We start from the raw sequence: 20,993 nt of genomic DNA on the forward strand, positions 1-20,993 counted from the left end.
AAGGAAGCCAGATTCCAGCTGGACATCAGGAAAAACTTCCTGACTGTTAGAGCAGTACGACCATGGAATCAGTTACCTAGGGAGGTTGTGGGCTCTCCCACACTAGAGGCCTTCAAGAGGCAGCTGGACAAGCATCTGTCCGGGATGCTTTAGGGTGGATTCCTGCATTGAGCAGGTTGGACTTGATGGCCTTGTAGGCCCCTTCCAACTCTGCTATTCTATGATTCTATGTCCTAGCCAGACAAAAGGGAAAACTTTCGACCAATAGAGCATCGAATGTAACCTATGACTCGTCGAGGTTGCGCACCTTAACTTGAGAATTGAATGTAACTTAACCTGCTAATCCAGAACTGACCAATAGAAAGGTTAGAAAGAGACTAACACCCTCTTGTAGTCAGGGACTCTTGTGAGATCCCTTGTTCTTGGTGCCTCCATTTTGTGGAACCATACCGCAGTATCGGAAGTAAATGGATTAAGTGTATTCTCCAGCTTCGTGTGTTTGATTGGTGGGTCTTTAAACCCCTGGTTGAGGGACAACAGTTTCCTTCTTGCTACCTCGAATCTGGCTTTGCTTGCAGAAACTAGGAACCACCACTGGACACCACAGCCTCTCAGCTATGGGGGCCCGAGGAGTTAAAGGAATTAAAACTAGCTTTATTAGTTCATCTATGCTGGCAGGCTCCCCACCCCGTTGCAATTTAGGCTTGTAAAAAGCCTCCATTGGGGCTATTCAGGGGCTGATCGCAGTGGGGGAGAGGGAATTGGAGGCTTTTAAAAGTATGAACGCAGCATGGACAAGGGAGACGGGAAATGTCTTATCACTAACCGGTGCTGGGCTCATCATTGCCATTTTGACAGGGAATCTTATGAATTAAAGTTCAGTAAAGGAGGAGCACTAAAAGGACAATCCCATGCCTGTTTAGACAGGAAAAAAGTCCTACAACTCTCAGCATTCCAGGACTTTTTTCCCCTGTCTAAACAGGCATTCCCCCCTAAAGATATTTAAAGCCACCTCTCCCAATCTTGTGCCTCCAGATGTGTTCAACCACAAGTGCCATCATTCTAAGCAAGCTGGCACTGGAGTGTGGGAGGATGCTTTAGAGTAGCTTTCCTCAACCTGGGGCGCTCCAGATGTGTTGGACTGCATCTCCCAGAATGCCCCAGCCAGCTGGCTGGGGCATTCTGGGAGATGCAGTCCAACACATCTGGAGCGCCCCAGGTTGAGGAAAGCTACTTTAGAGAGTGTGTGTTTTTGTGTGTGTGTGTGTGTGTTTAGCACCTCACCGAAACTAAATTCCCAGAAATCTTTGGAGGAAGCGGTACTGCCAATACATGTTTGCAGTACAGTGTGGCAACTACCCAAAGGCAAAACTTAGTTTAAGCAGTACACCAAAGAAGAGTCATCTTGAAAATACATTTAATGTCTAATTGTATACAAAAAGTGACAGCGTTTTCAAAAAAATATCAAATCCTGTATTTAAAGCCTCTTCACTACCATCATACAGCAAATATTTGTCATCTAAAAAAGAAAAGGAAAAATACAGCAGCAGGTGATATGGTCTATACTTCAGAAGTGTGATTGCTTAATAATTCCATATTGTAAACAAATGCAGTTAAATATCCACCCCAGAAGCACAAGCCAAAAAAACCACCCCAAACTTCTCAGCAATGTTTAAACTCACAAAGAACACCATAGGAACGATACAATTTCCATTGCATAACAAGCATCAGGCCCAAAAAAATCACTCACACTTGGGACAGAATAATTTAAGAGTTTTAACTACACGGCATCAAACAACAATGGCTTTTGAAGGCAGAGCCTCCCGTTGCTAGGGGAAAAGTCATCTCAAAATGTTCAAGCGCTTCTTAGATCACCAAGGAACAATAAGCAGAGATGGGTTTTTTAAAGCTTTGCTTTCCATCAATAAATCTGGTCTATTTTTAACGTTCAAGGGTATTTTGCCCCAATTGGTTTCTTCCATACGTAACCAGAACAGAAACTGAAGTTATTTCCTCAAGATACTACTTCAAGCACCCAAAAAAGTGAGAGACCAGCGTAACATTTAGCCCAATATACTCCAATATAGGCAAAGATGTGTTTATGCAACATTTCCATGGGAGGACAGAAGAAAGAGAGGTTCTGAAACTGGGTCACAGGGTGCCGGCTTTAAGACGGAGCGAATATGTGCCTGCTTGAAATCTCAGCAGCTACAGGAGAGGCTAAATAAGATCCCCACTGGATGCCAAGCACACCAGAAAGATGCAGACAATTATGTGCAGATTTGCAGAGTTCACACAGATTGCAGAATTCAGTTTTTCAGGGCACAGAATTTGGGTTACCCAAGAGCATTGCTTTCATTGGTACTCAAAACCCTGCACTAAGGTCTTTGTGTGTTATATGCTCCTACTTGGAACATGCAAATCAATGAGCCTCTGTCAAGTGTACCAGAATGAAGAGCGCACTACAGCCTACACACCGCTGCATTTGTGTTTGGAGTGATTTTGCCTCTGACAGCACCAGTTTGGATGGCTTTAAAACGGTGTTAGGCAAATTCCTGGAGGAGAAGGCTATCAATGGCTATTGGTCCTAATAGCTATGTGCTATCTCCAGTATCAGAGGCAGTATGTTTATGTACACCAGTTGCTGGGGAACATGGGCAGGGGGGTGCTGTTGCACTCATGTCCTGCTTGCGCGTTTCCCATGGACAGCTGCCTAGCCACTGTGTGACCAAATGTTGGACTAGATAAATCCTTGTTCTGATCCAGCAGGGCTCTTCTGGTGTTCTTATGTCTAGGCAGGGTATGGGCCCAACTCTGACTTATGCTGCAATCCTATGCCCACTTACCTGGGAGTAAGTCCTGCTGAATTCAGTGGGACTTGCTTCTAAGTAGACATAAAGAAGATTGCGCTGTTAGCCAGGACATCACAAATCTCTTCTACGAGCTTGATGTTTGAATAGCATTCTGCTCTAACCTTGCCAAAACTCTACACAAGTTTTAACAGTTTGTTTCCAAGAGTTCATAAAATGTAGTATTTATACATATAATACACTGAAGTACACAAGGTCTGTAGTATGCAGTGTTTCATCTTTCACTTAACTCTTCTGCCCCATGAGCATTCTGTGAACCTCAGAAGCTTGCATCCCCACTGAATTATTCCCAATTTAGGTTGGAATGCTGAGAATTATTATTCTTTTGCCTCTCTGGAGGCAAAGCATACCAAAACTGCATTTTAGCTTTTGCATCTTATGCAAATCCCTTTTCAGTGGGAATAATGCAACACCCCACCCAAATAGGATCGGGGTGAGGGGAGCAAGACAAATAACTTTTGTCAATTAAACATGCAAGGTGAGGTCGATACTCAGAACAGGAGAAGAGTACACAGCCTCCAAAGAACTGCACTAGAAAACAAACCAGAGAAGGTTCAAAAGATACTGGGACTTTATTTTAGGGTTTCAGCTTCAGAATTCCCAAAGTTGGTAGAGGGAGTTACCACTTACTAGTCTCAAATATCTGATAGCTACTTGGGCAAATGGCATAGCCAGGTTCCAAAGCACATTCATTGTAATTAGTTTCGGGGGGGGGGGGGGGAACGGCATTTCCCCAGGTATTAATTACTGTGCTTTATAATGCCGGGAAGTTGCAATATCCCTAAAAGAGAACACGGAGGGAAGACTTGCAGAATCAAAGAGAAAGAAATGGCTGCCACAAACTTGCATGGAAAGGCCCTTAATTTCCTATGCATCACGTTTTCCCCCACACACACCCGGTTCAATCCTGCTCGGAGATAAACCAGTGCAATCGTTACCGCTTGTGGCACACCATTCCATGACATCCGTCCACAATTCTTGATACGAGAAGCCCTAGTTCTCAACAGATCCCCTCGTGCAAACGGATTTCCTAAACGAGGCTTGAGAATAGCCACTTGCTTAGGAAGCGTTAAGAATTGTCTCCAGGTGACCAAAGGTTAACAGATGCTTGTCAACCAGACAACAGTTTGCTGATCTTTCATGGACTACTAAAGTGTGGGTTTGGAAGGCTCTGCTGAAGAGCTTACACTGCTAATCCCAACAGCAAAACACTGTAGCTCTTAATGCCACCCTGAAAGAGGGTTTATGTCAGTTTAGGGACAATCTTTTTTTAAAAAAACGGAAAAGTGTACACGCAGGTTAAGCATACACATTTTACTCAGTTAAATGGAGATGAATGGAAGACCTAACTACAAGAGACCTTCATGTTTTTAGTCCTAGACTGGACCTTGGCATCCAATCTGGGGACAAGAAGACCATGCCAAGCTAAGGTGTCCAACTGCACTTTGTGGAGCACTGTATAATTAATGGCACAATTCCAAAACTGGAACAGCAATAAAGGGAGGTTCAAAGATCCCAAAGCCGTTGGGACAAGGAGGGATATTCCTGGAGACATTTCTGTGGCCTCCCCAGCAAAGACATGTACAATTCAGACTTCAGCTTGTAGGAGTGAAATACACAAGACAACCCAAATGGTCAGAGCTCATCCGTCAAAGCTAAAACTCAAGTATCTTCAGTTTCTGACTCTTCTGAGACAGCTCATGAAAACTATGAAGTTTTGCTCTCTCAAGAATGATCTATTCCAACTGCTTGAACACAGAAATCGACTTGCACAACGCTAAGCCTCCAGTGCCAGATATCTCCCCCCTCCCTTTGCAATGAGTTCCCCAAACCTGATGCTGAAAATTGCCTTCCAAATTCACAAGCACTGCTTCTCTTCCATTTGATGAATGACTGTAGTGCGCCTAGCAGATTTCTTCCAAGAACTTCTCCACAATACATCGAGTTTATTGAAATGACTTGAATAACCCGAACACACAGACACAAGGTACGGACTATCAGTCTAGCCTGCCCTGCAAGTCCAGCATTTTAAAAAGCAGTAACGGCTGTGATCCCAGGTTTCAACAAATCTCTGGACAATTCCGGAGTAGTCCTTACTCGCTGGGCCAACGCCCACCTGTTCCAAGATGAGATCCTTATTCGAGCAAGGATTAGAGAGCTGGGGCAGGAGGCTTGGTTTATCCAAAATCATCTTGACAAACAAAATGGTTACTTCTGCATTTGAACAGAGTCCACTTTATGCAGAGGTGCTCCTATACACCTCAGACAGGTGTGCAGAAGGTGCGTGCTCTTCAAGACTCCAAAGGGTTACCAAAAACAATTTTCTTTTCTTTTTTTTTCTCTTTTTCTTTCCGTAAACAGCAGACGGGGGGGGAGAATTCTTTCTCAGACTGCCACAGGTTCAACGGTATGGCTGAGAAAAGAGAACAGAAGAGGTCAGTTTCCAAAGTCAATGCTTAATTGTCTCATTCAAGTTCCATTTGGGATGGTAACCTACCTCGAGTGCCATTTTTCCTGGGAGAAAGGCAGGGTACAAATCAAACCAAATAAACCAACAGCTTTGAGTCTAAAGGTGTAGGCATCTTTGCTTTCAGGAACAGGATAGAAGGTTGAGACCAACGAATACGTCTTACCTTTGTGCATTAATACATGTGCCTCCCTCTCCCGACAGATCTAAAAAGCTATATCCAACCATACTGTGTGGGATTCGAGTGCGAGTAAACGGCCTGAAAGGGAAGGGGGCAGAGATGAGGGCCGGCCCAGCGGTGCCCTACTTCATGGGGAAACGATACTACAGTAAACCAGTAGCTAGCCCATTCTTGTTTAATGGCACCCAAGCCTGCAGGCTAGAACCAACCCTGGCAGAGATTGCAGGCCAGGTGGAGGGGCCTAGAATCCGCGTTGGATTAAAGAACCCTGCCCCTCTGGACCAACAAAAACCATGCCCGGGCTTTTCCACTGGTTTCTAAGCCATCAGCACTTACCAACAGGTTTTTCTTCTCCAACAAGAGGGCTATAAACGCGACTCTCATGAGCCATGTTAGGGGCTACAATCAGCACTTCTGTGGCCAAAGACCCTAACCGCCAACCCCCAACAGCAGACCACCACCCTTTACTACAGCTCCTCAATTTTAAGACTCTTGCATTTAGTCCAGCCTTCCTCAACCTGGGGCGCTCCAGATGTGTTGGACTGCATCTCCCAGAATGCCCCAGCCAGCAGAGCTGGCTGGGGCATTCTGGGAGTTGTAGTCCAACACATCTGGAGCGCCCCAGGTTGAGGAAGGCTGATTTAGTCAATCCATTTTACTGCTCCTTTATTCTGACGTGTTTTAACGCTGGGAACCGCTGAGAGATTCTATTATATTCAGCAGTATATAAATGTTACAAATAATAAATAAATAAATAAGTTACAAGGCACCTACCGTATTTCTTCGACTCTAAGACGCACTTTTTAACCTAAATAAACGGCACTAAAAATAGGGTGAGTCTTAGAATCGAAGAAATACGGTAGATGCAAAAAGACTCTATCCTATTAAAACAGGGTCTGAAACATCCATTCTCTCTAGCTTTATTGCTTTTAGAAAGCTGAGCAAGCAGGGCTTTTTAAGATTGCTTTGCAGGCTGACTGGGGCCTAAAGCGCGCCCCGTGCAGCTCCAGCCCTCGTCAGCCGCGCCAGGAAGACACGCGGCTCCAAGAGTCAGGAGGATCACACACACCCCAAGCACCGGGTCCCCCTCCCAGCCGCCGCGCCGAGAAGCGCGCGTCCCACCTGGAACCCCTCACGCCCGCGGAAAAACCTGTGCCCAGAGGCTAAAGTGCTGCTCCACCGAAGCTGCTCTCATGCGGCAGCTCCGGTCGTCTCTTTCCTCCACGTGCAGGCAGGCAGCCAAAAGAGGACGTTCCTGCAGCAGCCGCGAGCCGAGACAAGGAGCTGGGAGGGTAAGCGCCTGTTTTTGGCTTACCCCTAAGCCTCTCCCAGCCTAGTGGCCCCAAAACCCAGCTCTTTCTAAGAAATTCTAAGAAATTTATTTTTTCTTCGAATCAAAGCTTTTTTCCCCTGTTGGTGGCACTGAAATTAGTGTGCGCCTTAGAATCGATGGCGTCTTACAATCGGAGAAATACGGTAATAGCACGACCAAGGGCCAAACAGCCCAGTAAGCTTAAGATATTCCTTCAAAGTTCCTGCTCCTAGGGCATAAGGCAAGGACTACTCCCTGAATCCCCTCAAGTCTTGTGGCAAGGGGAAAAGAAACTTCCAGGCAGATGGAAGGACTTCCCAGACTGACCGACCACAGAAATGAACCTGTTCTGGAGGGTTCTGGGTTCCCCCTGCATGAACCTGCACCTTAGCTTGGATTGATTTGGGAACCGTTTGCCCCTTCTTCCTTCATGCTCACTGGGTCTGTGGCTTCCCCTGCTCCCACATACTTCTGACTTGAACCTATGACCTCTGCTACCAAAGAGGAGCTCACTATAACGGCAACTTAACAATCTTCCAGAATTTAAGAAAGCCATAAAGACTGCTCTCTTCCGGCAGGCCTACCCAGCTGAATTTTAAGATGCTCTTTTTTTAATAATGCGCTGCTTTTAATAATGTATTCGTTTTAAATGTTTTAATTAGTTATATGTATTTTATGGTGTTTGCATTTGTGTTGCACCCCGCTTCAATGCAGAGGGAGAGGCGGGTAACAAATTTTATGATGATGATGTGAATTACCACCCCTGGGGCCTGCAAAGATGTTCATCACGATGTTTTGAAGTTTGGAACTTCAGGGTTATGTCAACTCAGAAGGCCTGTTTTGCAGGACATCAAATCTCAAGGAGTTTATCCAAGTGGTTTCTAGAGGTTTCTTCTCAGGGAGAAGATCCAGAGGACCTTCTCTTCTGCTGCTCCCAGACTGTGGAATGGCCTGCCGGAGGAGACTCGTCAACTTGACAATCTATTAGCATTCAAGGAAGCGATCAAGACTGATCTCTTCCGGCAGGCCTACCCAATGGAATTTTAGGATGTTTTAACTATTACTATTATTATTATTATTATTATTATTATTATTATTATTATTATTATTATTATTATTTGTATCCCACCTTTTCAGTTGTATGTATTTTATATTTACTGTTGTTCCCTGCCTCGATCAAAATGGAGAGGTGCGTAAGAAATAAATTTATTAGTATTATCATCATTGGCAGACAACCTCCACACCAGCAAGGGGCCTTCCTGCTGCAATGCACAACTCCAGGGCACACGCTGTTCAGGCAGGGAAATGGTAGAGCCCTGGTAGGCTTCTTCAACATCTTACTCTATCTTACCTCCCTCAACTTTCTGCCCCACATCTGAGCCTGAACAACTCCCATCAACTTCAGCCACCACATTAGGAATGCTAGAACATGTAATTCAAGACATCTGGAGGGCCCCAAGTTGGGGAAGTCAGCCGAACACGGACTGAACGCGCCCTCCAGAACACACCCCACAATGCTTTGCAACACACAGGGGCGCCTTAGACCAATATTGGAGAGGACTGGAAGCCACTGCAAAAACGAAGAAGAAAGCTCATCAAAGGGGGCGTCATAAGTTGCGTTTCCCAATCTGGCACCGGCTGGGGATGATGGGAGTTGTAGTTCTACACATCCAGAGAGCGCCAGGTTGGGGAAGGCTGTTATTACTGGTATGTGAGCTGATTCTCAGGCTCTTGTTAGGTTGTAAAACGGAACTGTTACCATGCGGGCAGTGAACACGCACATGCTGCTAGGGGAAGGCTGAAGTACTCACATGTTGGCCGCCAGGCATGGACGGAGCTCCAGCAGGTGCAGGTGGCACTTGGTAAGGATTAGGCGGTGTTGGGTACAGTCCTGGTGCTGGATAGGACCCTGCCGGTGGAGGATACTGGGCTGGCGGCGAAGGTCCCCATGTTCCTGGGGGGACAGCGCCCCACGGCACCGTAGGAGCAGCCCCTGGCGTTTGGCTGGGAGTGGAATACGGCCCTGGAGGTGGATACGGCACACTAGGGGCAGGATACTGGCCCCCTACTGCGGGGCCCCACCCGCCACCGGACATGGATCCCCACGGTCCAACAGCGGCAGGGGGAGCGGCTGGTTCCGTAGGGCCAGCCCCGTAGGGCCTTGGGAGCTCTGGGAAGGGCATGTTTGGGGGAGGGTATTGGCCTGGTGGGGCGGGGCCTGGGGGCGGGAAGGGGGCACCGGGAGGACAAGCAGAGCCAGGAGGCGGGAAAGGGACGGGCGCTCCCGGGGGCAGGGAAGGATACATTCCGGTTGGCGGGGGTCCAAAAGGCACGTTGGAGGTGGACGTGCTCGGAGGCAATCCGGACGGAGCGGTCGGGGGAGCGCTGGGCGCGTTGTTCCAGGGATTGGAAGTCGGCCAGGCTTGCGGGGGCTGCTGTGGTTTCGTGTTGCCCACAGTCGTGGTCTTGCCAGGGGAACTTTCAGGTAGAGCATCTGCCAGCTAGGAAAATGAAACACCCATTAGACGTTGCAGGAAGTGTTGCATCCACAGTCAGCGTGATGCCAATTTACATTTAATCCTCCTCCTGGCATATTCTAACCACCATTTATAGGGGGTTATTTTAATGCCTCTGAACACCAGATTCAGAAAGTCTTTGGTAAAATCATCATGCCTCTCTAAAGTTCCCTGCCAAGGAACTCCCAAGTATCTGTTCGCTGAGCACTGCAAATTCCTGGGTCATTTTTCAGGGACACACAGGCCAAGGCCTGTTGGGCCTCTCCATCAACCTGGGTCGACTGGAACTCCCCTATCATGTGAAGAAGGGCCAGCCAGCTTTCGCTCATCCATTGTTATTGATGACAAGCTACCGTATGAAACAGCAGCAGAGGAGCGCATTTTAAGTCAATTTCGGCAATTCAGGTTGTCCTTTTAGGGAAGTGACAGATATCATGGAAATCTCTGCAAAGCAGACCCATGGACTCCTGGCTCACACTCTCTTCTCTGCACAACAGAATATCCAGGACAGGGTGTGGGGAGGGAAAATGGCTGAACGTAGTGCGCTCACCAACACCCGCTACTACTGCCACGCTTGGCATTATTTTCTGCTCCAGGCCTTAAACATCCGTACCTTGCTTTTAAGATATAGTTCTAAGACAGCCTTCCTCAACCTGGGGCGCTCCAGATGTGTTGGACTGCATCTCCCAAAATGCCCCAGCCAGCTCTGCTGGCTGGGGCATTCTGGGAGTTGTAGTCCAACACATCTGGAGCGCCCCAGGTTGAGGAAGGCTGTTCTAAGATATCAGTGTCGGAACCACAACAGAGCCACGTGTTTGGGAGCAAGCATGGATTTTCCAGGTCTCCATTTGCCTTTTAATGAGGACTTGGGATTAGAGCATCTACGGGAGAAAATCTGTGCCCCGCTGAGTGGAACTTGGGACCACCAGCTATGCCAAGTTTTTCAATGGCTCCATTTTCCCAATCTGCCTCGAAATGCCTTTTTGCCCTTGCTGCCAGGAGTTCCAAAAGCAAAGGAACAACGGTGGTGGATCTCCCCACAGCTGCATGGAGGAGGCTTCCAAAGGCAGAAGCCTTCCTCCGCCCAGAGAGGGCTGGGCTCCGTCCTATGGGCCCCGGGGTGCCCTTTGACCGACCACATAATGGTAACTGGGCAGGGTAATCCGAGAGCCCCAGAGAGATAGAACCGTCTGCTCTGCTCACGTGGACAGAAAGGAAGTGAGAGGGGGAGGCGTTTTTTCTCCTTTCCTCCACTCCTCAGCTGACCTTTCTTTCAGCCAACGAGGGTTTCTTTCGTTTTTCATCTGATTGCCTCCGACTGAGACCGATGGGAGGAAGTTAAGCTACATCAGCTCTAGTTTATTTTTATTTAAGCAAATACCCCAGCGCAAATACCTTTGGTTGCTGGAAACGTTGATACGCTTATACAGTATGGGAAATTATCATGGCATATTTAGTTAACAAGACTCAGTCGAAAGTATTGAACTAAACTGCAATCTACTGAGGCCACGGGAAACCCCACATCCGTTATTGGTGGGTCACAAGTCCCCAGCCCTCTCTGTTATCTGGCGGCTATTATTACTTTGCCCCGTCCCCTGCATTTGGCACAGCCACCGCCTTGCCATTTGTCCTGCCTTCTCTACCTGGTCTTAAGCCTTCCTCCAAGAACGCTTCTTCAGAAAACCTTGTCCTTAGCCACTGCCTCCCTCCTACACGCGTGTAACAGGCTCTGACCCTTCCTCCCATCAATTGAAGTTCCAATGAGCAGAGACGACCCGTTAACGGAAGGGTCCTTAAGGTGGCACCTGCGGGGATCTCCAACAGCACCCATGAAGCCCTCCTCTCCCTGCTCTTCAGAAAGTTTATTTTAAATACAAAGCTTGAAAAACATTAGGGTGCCAGGTTCTCCTTCCTGTTCCTGAACCTGCCACTCATCTGCTGTTAGAGCAGGGAGAGAAGGAAAGAGCTCCTTCCTGGCCCTGCCCAAGATTCTTCTGCCCACACAGAATTTTCCCCCTTTGCTCTTTCTGTCTCTCCACTCCCACCCTCAAATTTTGCTATTTCTCTCCCCTCCAACCCCTTTCCTGGCTATTTCTCTCCCTCCCCAATCCGTAGCCTTCGGCCTCTTCTCCCTTCCTAGCCCCTGGCTGTGTCCCCTGCTCACCCCTTTTATCTTGCTGTTTCTCTCCACTCCCAGGCTGCAGCCTCACTTTCCACACACACACACACACACACACACACAGCCTTGCTCTTTCTCCCCCACTCTTTCTATTACTTCCTCCTCCCAGCCATGCTCTTTTCCACTCCCTATCCAGCCCTTTCTCTCATTCTTCACATGCACAAAGCATCTGCCTGGATGGAGGCTGTGATGGTAGAGCACGAAGTACGAGTGCTAGGTGGGGAATAGATTAGGGACACCTTTCCTTTGGGGCCAGGGAAAGGGATGTGTCCAGGTAATACAACAGCCAATGCAATTCTATGTAGGCCTACTCAGAAGCAATTGCAACTGAGTTCCACGTAAGCATGCATAGGATAGCAACTTTACATGGTTATTTTGTGGTGCTGCTGTAGGGTCAAATGTATGGATTGGCTGCGGAGTTCAGACTCTTCCTCTGCTTGTACTTAGTTTGAGTGAATTACCCTATTTCTTCAATTCTAAGACGCACTTTTCCCCCCATATAAACATCTCTAAAAATGGGGTGCGTCTTAGAATCGCGGGTGTGTCTTAGGTTTTTTTTTTCTGTTGGTAGTACTGAAATTAGTGTGCATCTTACAATCGATGGCGTCTTACAATCAAAGAAATACGATACTTGTCTTCTGACCCCCCCCCCCCCATGGCAGACATTATGTGACTAACCACACCCCAGATGGGAATCATTTTGTGGTGGTGCTTTCTCAAATTCCCAAATGTGTCCATGGGCCCAAAACATAAGGGACTCCTGCATTAACGTGTGTACTGCAGTCGTGGTAAACGGCATTTTAAAAAAAATGAAGTGTTTTAACCGTAATATTCAAGGGTCAGCCACTGAAAGTAAGAGTAAGGTACTCTCCCCATAAATATGCATTTCTCAAATTTTAAGTCTCTAAGAACCACATACAACCTATCTGTTCATTAGTCATCACGAATTGGATACAACATAGAAAGCTGTCAAGATGGACAACTCACCGAAAAGTCGTCAGACATTTTCCTGCAAAATAATAATAAAAAAAGAGTGGTTAAATATAGAACTTCAGGCTACAGCAGGCACAAGCATTTCAAACTCATTTAGTGCTCTGATATCAGTGTTGAACAGGCAGTTCCAGAACAGCGCAACCTCAATGAGCCTCCCATACAGGATTGCCAACCACAGCCACCCTAGAATAAAGGGCAAACATCACTACAACTGAAGATGTTAACATGTATACAAGAGATCGGTTCAAGAGTGCGCTCGTCACCCATATAAGTTTTGTATTTAGACCACACAATCCCTTTTCCCTAGGATGAAAGAAAATAGTTTGGGTGTACTCTTAGACCCATTTCTGTCGTTGAAAGCTCAAGTAGCCGCCACGGCTCGGAGTGCCTTTTACCATCTTCGGTTGGTTCGTCAACTACGGCCTCTCCTGGACAGGGATAGTTTGACCACGGTGGTACAGGCATTGGTAACCTCAAGATTGGATTACTGCAATGCGCTCTATGTGGGGCTGCCCTTGAAGCTGCTCCGGAAGCTGGAGCTAGTGCAGAATGCTGCAGCTCGGCTGTTGTCTGGAGCTGCCCCTTTCCAGCATATAACTCCTCTGCTGAGGGAACTGCACTGGCTGCCTATTCGCTACCGGGCCAGGTTGAAGGTTCTGGTACTTGTGTACAAAGCCCTAAACAACTTGGGACCAAGATACCTGAGAGAGCGCCTTCTCCCCTACCAACCTGCCCGGTCACTGAGGTCATCCGAGGGCCTGCTCCTGGTGGTTCCACATAGACCCATCCTCCGACTGGAGTCCACCAGGGGAAGAGCCTTCAGCGTGGTGGCCCCCCTCCTGTGGAATTCCCTGCCTCTGGAGGTCAGGCAGGCGCCGACCTTGTACTCCTTTCGGCGCCTCCTGAAAACATCTTTATTCCAAGAAGCCTTTCTTTAACATGCAGCCTTGGATTACTGTTATTGCTTCTTTTAAATTTTGTTTTAAATGTTTTATTCTATTTTTATTTTCATTTTACCTTGTACACCGCTCTGAAATTTTTCAATGGGGAGTGGTATATAAATATTCTAAATAAATAAATAAATAAATAAATAAATAAATAAATAGAGTGACTCTCTCCCTGGGACAGGAATCATGTCCCCAAACAATCAAGCAGAGCCAATTTTGTTCATTTTAGGAAAGTCTACTACCCCACTTCCCTTCCACTAATGAATTCCCAAGCAACTAGCCCTATTAAAAAATTTAATTCCTTAATAACATACTACAGCAGTAGTCCAGAAAACGCAGCTCATCAACAGTTAAAAAAAACCCCAACCAAGCCTCTATTCAAATGACCTCTCAAAACATCTAAGTCTCCACCTGGAGTTAAAAGGCTGATGGAATCACTTGGTCCTCCCTGCTAAGGCACTCCAAAGTATGACAACTGAAGAGACCTAACTCCTTAGTAGGATCCGCCAAACCTCGCATGACAGGGCTCCAGTTTGGAACAGTGCAGAGGGCACATCTGGGAGAAGGTAGGCTGGACATCAGGAAAAACTTCCTCACTGTTAGAGCAGTACGACAATGGAACCAGGGAGGCTGTGGGCTCTCCCACACTAGAGGCCTTCAAGAGGCAGCTGGACAACCATCTGTCAGGGATGCCTTAAGGTGGATTCCTGCATTGAGCAGGGGGTTGGACTCCATGGCCTTGTAGGCCCCTTCCAACTCTGCTATTCTATGATTCTAAGAACAGCAGAACACTCTTCTAGCTTGGGACAGTGAAGGATCTAGCCATGGGAAGTGGCAACCTAGACACATGATTAGGCACTTGTGAATCCCCCGCTTGCCCCTAAGAGAACCCTATCAAACTTTCACCCCCTCAAGTCCACCAACAGGCACCCATAATTTACTTTTAAATCTACTTAAAATTCAACAGAAGCAATTGCCAAAACCTACCTCTGCCTGACTCGCATGTAAACTGACCTTTGGCCACACAAAGGATACTTGCTGGCAGAAAGTTAAAAACACTCCATCTACTTTGTTTTACAGTGTGTGTGTATACACACACACACACAAAACTCTGAATAATCTGGCTTGAGTTTAGAGTAGAAAAGCAACAGATATACCGAACTCATCGTTTCAGAAAGGCAAACGCCATCTGAGAGCTAATCGCTTGCAACACTGTACAGCCTAAAAATAGATCTTTCTACAGCATTGTTACTTTGATGACCTCCATATGGGTGGCGCCACACCCACGCCGTGACCGGGGAAGGAGAAGGGTTGGAGGGCCTTTAAGCCATCTGGTGACTAAGCCTAGGATGGGCACCGCCATGCCCAGAAAAAGGGATGCAAAGGTCTTCAGTACCAGCTACACAGCCCCACCCATGAGAGAAATCAAGAGGCCTGCAAGAGTGAAACTGACGTTACAAATCAGCACATACCGATAACTGAAAGCAAAATACACACCTGCTTAATTCGATCTGGGCCCTCAATTCTGTCACAACTTTCATATTTTGTGTTAGGGATGCAACCCTGATTTCAAGGAAGAACTTCACTAAGGCAGGGCGAAGTTAAGAGAGTTTTGCCGGGTGTCAGGTGGGTCTTATCACACGATTTACTCTGGTCTATTGCTGTTCTTTGCTGTTCTGGTCAGTCATCCAGCTCTTCTTCCTTTTTGGCCAGAGCTTATAGGTGAGTGTGATTTTGGACTATAGATCTAACAAAAAAGCTACTGTCCCCAGAAGGTGCCAGATGCATTTCTGCCTTGTCACATGGAGAGATGGACAAGGAAATGACTTTCAATTTAGATTGTCTTCTGTGCCTCCATTATCCATGTGGCTGCCCACTCTATGGTATAGAATCATAGAATAGTAGAGTTGGAAGGGGCCTATAAGGCCATCGAGTCCAACCCTCTGCTCAATGCAGGAATCCACCTTTGTTACTCCCTGATCAATAGCCGGTTGGCCACTGTGCGAACAGAGTGCTAGACCGGATGGACCCTTGGCCTGATCCAGGATCAGGGCTCTTCTAGTCCTGATGGTTATGTGCTACTTCCAGTATCAGAGGCAGTAAGCCTGTACACACCATTTCCTGGGGGAAATGGGTGGGAGGGTGCAGTGGCTCTTGTGTCCTGCCTTGTGTGTCCCTGGCCAATGGCTGGTTGGCCCCTGTGTGAACAGAGTGATGGACTAGATGGACTCTTGGTCTGATCGAGCATCAGGGCTCTTCTTGTGTTCTCAATCCCTCATGCATCCTTACCGCAAGCCTGCGACGCAGGCCAGCACCCTCACCCCTGTACTACGGGGTGAAGGGAGCGCGGCTGAGGAGAGGAGCCACTCACTCGGCAAGCATGATGCAAGCGACTGCATTACAAAACGTGGTGGAACTTGTGGCAGAAGTAGGTGAGACTATGGAAAGATGCCTCGCCTTGCCTTTGCATCACAGTGAGACCAGCTCTTCATGCCACACAATTGCGAGGCCTTCTTACTAAATGCAAGAAGAACGAGGCATCTTGATCATGTCTTCCCTGTCACCATATAACCCCCCAATAAAGAGTTGTTCCACTATAAAAATAGTTATACTATATTTGCATACTATGAACATAAGAACCTAAGAAGTGCTGTGCTGGATCAGACCGAGGGTCCATCTAGGCCAGCACTCTGTTCACAAAGGGGCCAACCAGCCATCGGCCAGGGACCAACAAGGCAGGACACGGTGCAACAGCACCCTCCCACCCATGTTCCCCAGGAACTGGTGCACACAAGCTTACTGCCTCGAATTAGTTGTGATGAATATCCTGCAAAACGGCCTTCCCCAACCCAGTGCCCCTCCAGATGGACTACAACTCCCAGCATTCCTGACCATTAGCCATGCTGGCCTGGGTGATAAGCACTGAAGTCCTAAACATCTGGAGGGCACCAAATTAGGGAAGGCTGTTGTAAAGCATACGAAGGACCAAGGGTGTAAAGCATCAGAAAGGGCAAGTGCGCCACAGATACAAGGACTATTTTATCGTGGCCTCATCTGCATGATACTGCATCACACAATGGTTTAGCCAGGCCAACTGGAACAAGTACGACAATGGAACCAGTTACCTAGGGAGGTTGTGGGCTCTCCCACACTAGAGGCCTTCAAGAGGCAGCTGGACAGCCATCTGTCAGGGATGCTTTGAGGTGGATTCCTGCATTGAGCAGGGGGTTGGACTAGATGGCCTTAGAGGCCCCTTCCAACTCTAATATTCTCTGATTCTAACCCAAGCTGATACCTACATCCCTTCTTCACAATTCTTTCCTCACCTCACAGCATCTAAACACACCTACCGATGAACCACTGAGATACACATTTTTAGTCCTTGTTATTTCTGTCATTAGCTAATTGTCTAGCTGCTGAAATCCCACCTGTCTTCATACAGCGCACTGCTAAATTCCCTCTATCCTCTTGTGGCTTAGATCACGTTGTTTCGGTGTTGGCAGCCGCCTAGCATCACTGCGCTACGGGCAAAAACGGCACTTCTGATCAACCAGCTTCTCAAGAGACAGCACAGGTCCAACTTTTAAGTGCCTCATTAAACTGGCCTTACAAAATAATTTTAGGTAGAAGGAAACACCCTGTCAGAATGGGAAAAGGTTGCTTGCTATTTTTAGACTCACAATGATGATGCCATAGTCCCAAACAAGGAATAAGGAAATGTTTTATCACACTGAGTGGTTGCTTAACCACACTGACCCTGTTCAGATGACACGCTAAGCCACAGTAGTTAAGCATTTTGAGCTAAACATTATGGCTTAGCGTGTCACGTGAACCATTCCTAACCATGGTGGCTACATAACCACGGTTTAAACACAGTCACTAATCAATGGCTGCAAAAGGGTTAGCGGCCAAACCATGGCTTAGCATGTTGTCTGAACAGGCCCACTGAGTCCTAGGGATTTGGCAGAGAGGGAATCAGATGGGGAAAACCTATCATTTGACTGGAAACTTTTTAAATGTCTGACATCTTGAAAAATTCCACAAACCTGGGGAAAGAGATGTGAGCTCTGTTTCTCAAAAAGGTTTCTCGTTTTACTGAGGTGATTCTAGGAGTAGAACTTCTATCACGTGGGATCCTGCTATTAACTCTTTCTCCTAAATTAAAATTGGCCCACACCTGAGCCAACAGTGCAATATGGCTGCAAGAAAGGCAAATGCTATTTTGGGCTGCATTAATAGAAGTAGAGCTTCCAAATCACGTGAGGTACTGGTTCCTCTCTATTCAGCCCTGGTTAGGCCTCATCTAGAGTATTGCATCCAGTTCTGGGCTCCACAATTCAAGAAGGACGCAGACAAGCTGGAGCGTGTTCAGAGGAGGGCAACCAGGATGATCAGGGGTCTGGAAACAAAGCCCTATGAAGAGAGACTGAAAGAACTGGGCAGGTTTAGCCTGGAGAAGAGAAGATTGAGGGGAGACATGATAGCACTCTTCCAATACTTCAAAGGTTGTCACACAGAGGAGGGCCAGGATCTGTTCTCGATCCTCCCAGAGTGCAGGACACGGAATAATGGGCTCAAGTTAAAGGAAGCCAGATTCCAGCTGGACATCAGGAAAAACTTCCTGACTGTTAGAGCAGTACGACAATAGAATCAGTTACCTAGGGAGGTTGTGGGCTCTCCCACACTAGGGGCATTCAAGAGGCAGCTGGACAACCATCTGTCAGGGATGCTTTAGGGTGGATTCCTGCATTGAGCAGGGGGTTGGACTCGATGGCCTTGTAGGCCCCTTCCAACTCTGCTATTCTATGATTCTCCTGTTGCTTTGCTCCAGCCCTCTCCCAATTATTTCCTCACAGATGGCCCGTTCTTTCTTTCAATCTTCTCCCTTTGTAAGTTCTTTGAGCGCAAAGACCTATCTTTTTTGGTTATGCTAGTGTATTGAAAGCCATATCGAACAATGCCACTATAAGTGAGGGAGAAGAACTGTGAAGAATGTTAACACTTTACAGAGAAGCAAAACCAGGCACCCAGTTTCAACTACTCCATGGAGCCAAAGGGTGGGCCTCTAAAGAAGATATGCAACCAGTGATGCTTTGGTCTCCTAAAGATGCTTTGGGCAGTTTTCAGTGGCTTCCTTGGGCTACATGAAGCCAAGTTCACTCATGCATAAGAGACCTCTGACCTTTGAAGGCCACAAAATCACAATTAAGGATTTCTGACTACACTCCATGGCTGCAATGCTAGGCGTACTCCTTTGGCTGTGGATCTCATTTAAACATGTATTTAAAGTATTTCTTTGCTGACTTTCAGGACAGGAGCACGCCCAAGGCAGTGTACAATAAAACACATTTAAAAAACTGATGCAATATTAAAAACAGTAAAAAAAAAATCAATGAAAACAGTAAAAGGCAATAAACACAGTTAAAAACAGGGTATCTAAGTCAAGCTGGTTTTAATAACTCTGGTCCAACTACAGTCAGATCTTTCAAACTAAGGGGCTCAAAACACGAACAACACTTACTTGATCTAGCGGTGTTTCCCTGTCCTTTGACACTTGGAGCACAAGTGGTGTGTGTAGAGAAACTAGGGAACACTCCACATGTAACTTTTTCTTCAATCTGCTCCCAGAAGAATCAGGGCAGGCATTCCTATAGCAACACTGCCCAAGAATTCAGAGTTGAGGAATAGACGGGGCCGGGGGGGGGGGGGTTTGATGTATAGGCAAATCGTGCTCTGGTATTTCCTCACACTGTGCTAGCTACATCAGGGAATCCCCAAACATAGTTTCTTCCTCCCTCCCTCAGGATGTCATCACTGACCTACATTCAGGGCGATACACCAAAGATGCCCAGTTTCCTTACGGCATAAAGCTTACACCACAATAGCTCACAATAGGGTTGTGAACAGATCTGGCTCATTTTGGCCTAGACAAACCTGGCAGTCTCTGATAGGAAGCAACTGGATACTTAACATTTTTCTCCCTTTCCCATAATAATAGCACCAAGTGGGGCTCATTCCATGAAGCTCATTGGTGAGAGATTCAGGACAGATAAAAGGAAGGACTTCACACAGCGTATAGTTCAATTATAGAATTCACAGGCCACAAGAATGTAGTGATAGCCATCATTTAAATGGCTTTAAAAGGCGTTGGATACATTCATGGATGGTAAAAGCTATCAATGGCTACTAGCCCTGATGGCTAAGTGCAACCTCCAGTATCAGAAGCAGGAAGCCTATATATATACCAGTGGGAGGCTGCTGTTGCACCGTGTCATGCTTTCATAGAATCATAGAATAGTAGAGTTGGAAGGGGCCTATAAGGCCATCGAGTCCAACCCCCTGCTCAATGCAGGAATCCACCTTTGTTACTCCCTGATTGATAGCCGGTTGGCCGCTGTGCGAACAGAGTGCTGGACCGGATGGACCCTTGGCCAGCTCCAGCATCAGGCCTCTTCTAGTCCGGATGGTTCTGTGCTAGTTCCAGTATCAGAGGCAGTAAACCTCTACACACCAGTTGCTGGGGAACATGGGTGGGAGGGTGCTGTGGCACCTGTGTCCTGTCTTTTGGGTCCCTGGCTGACGTCTGGTTGGCCCCTGTGCAAACTGAGCGCTGGCCTAGATGCTCTGATCGTGTTCTTATTCCCTCACGCATCCTTACCACAAGCCTGCGAGGTAGGCCAGCATCCCCACCCCTGTACTACGGGGTGAGGAGAGGAGCCACTCCCTCGGCAAGCGCCTAATACCAGGGAGGTGGGAGCAGGGGCCTTCGTGGTCCCCCCACGCGGGCCTCTCGCCCCAACCCAGGGCTGAATCCCTCCTGGGAGCCAGGCCCCTTCCCAGAACCCCCGTCCCGCCCCGCCCCACCGGGGTGCGCTCTGGAGGAGCCACGACGGGCCGGGAAGGCGACGCAAGCCGGGGAATCTGCCCCAGAGGAAGGGGGCAGGCGGGAGCCGCTTTCCCTTCGGGCGAGGCCCCCTCGCAAGCCGTGGCGGGCGGCGGCCCTCCTCCTCCGCCCCCTCGCAACGGGAAGAGGCGAGGCCGGTCGCCGCCCCCGCTTCCCTCACTCGCCCACCTCAGACCCACCTGGGGCGCGTCGAGGACCTCTCGTCCTCCTCCTCCTCCTTCTCCTCCCTCTTCTCAGCCAGCCGGAAGCGGAAATGAGCCGGGCTCTCGCTCCGTCTTGAGAAAAGAGACGAGGGGGCTGATCACGTGACATCCGGCCGCAAAACGCCGCGAGCGAGAGACGTAAAGGACGGGCCGGGAGATCACGTGACCCAAACCCTCGCGCGTCCTCTGCCTCTCCTGCGCCTTCTCTCTCTCGCGCTGGGCCCTTGTGGGCGGGGCTTGCTCACGGGATGACAACGCCCCCCCCTTCGAGAGCAGCGGCCTCTGCTGGCCGGAGGGGGACGTGCGTGTACAGGGCTTCACCTTTTCCCGGCGAGGCTGGGTGGGAATGAAATTCGAACCCACGACCCTTGGAGTAATCCCGAAACCCACCATCAAGAATTTTTAATCTCTCTTTTTAAAC

The 20,993-nt window shown here is 48.0% G+C and overlaps 1 protein-coding gene across 1 annotated transcript; it reads right to left on the reverse strand.

The window, feature by feature from the left end:
* Positions 1-1,400: 1,400 nt before the first annotated feature.
* Positions 1,401-20,623, reverse strand: MAPK1IP1L (mitogen-activated protein kinase 1 interacting protein 1 like). The gene is made up of 4 exons (XM_063118226.1): positions 20,549-20,623; positions 12,513-12,534; positions 8,642-9,331; positions 1,401-5,283 (listed from the first exon to the last, which is right to left on the reverse strand). Exons 2-4 carry the CDS (start codon positions 12,528-12,530, stop codon positions 5,272-5,274), a joined length of 720 nt encoding a protein of 239 aa, XP_062974296.1. The 5' UTR covers positions 12,531-12,534; positions 20,549-20,623; the 3' UTR covers positions 1,401-5,271.
* Positions 20,624-20,993: the final 370 nt, after the last annotated feature.

Source organism: Elgaria multicarinata, chromosome 2, assembly GCF_023053635.1.
Source record: "Elgaria multicarinata webbii isolate HBS135686 ecotype San Diego chromosome 2, rElgMul1.1.pri, whole genome shotgun sequence".
Taxonomy (NCBI): Eukaryota; Metazoa; Chordata; class Lepidosauria; order Squamata; family Anguidae; genus Elgaria; species Elgaria multicarinata.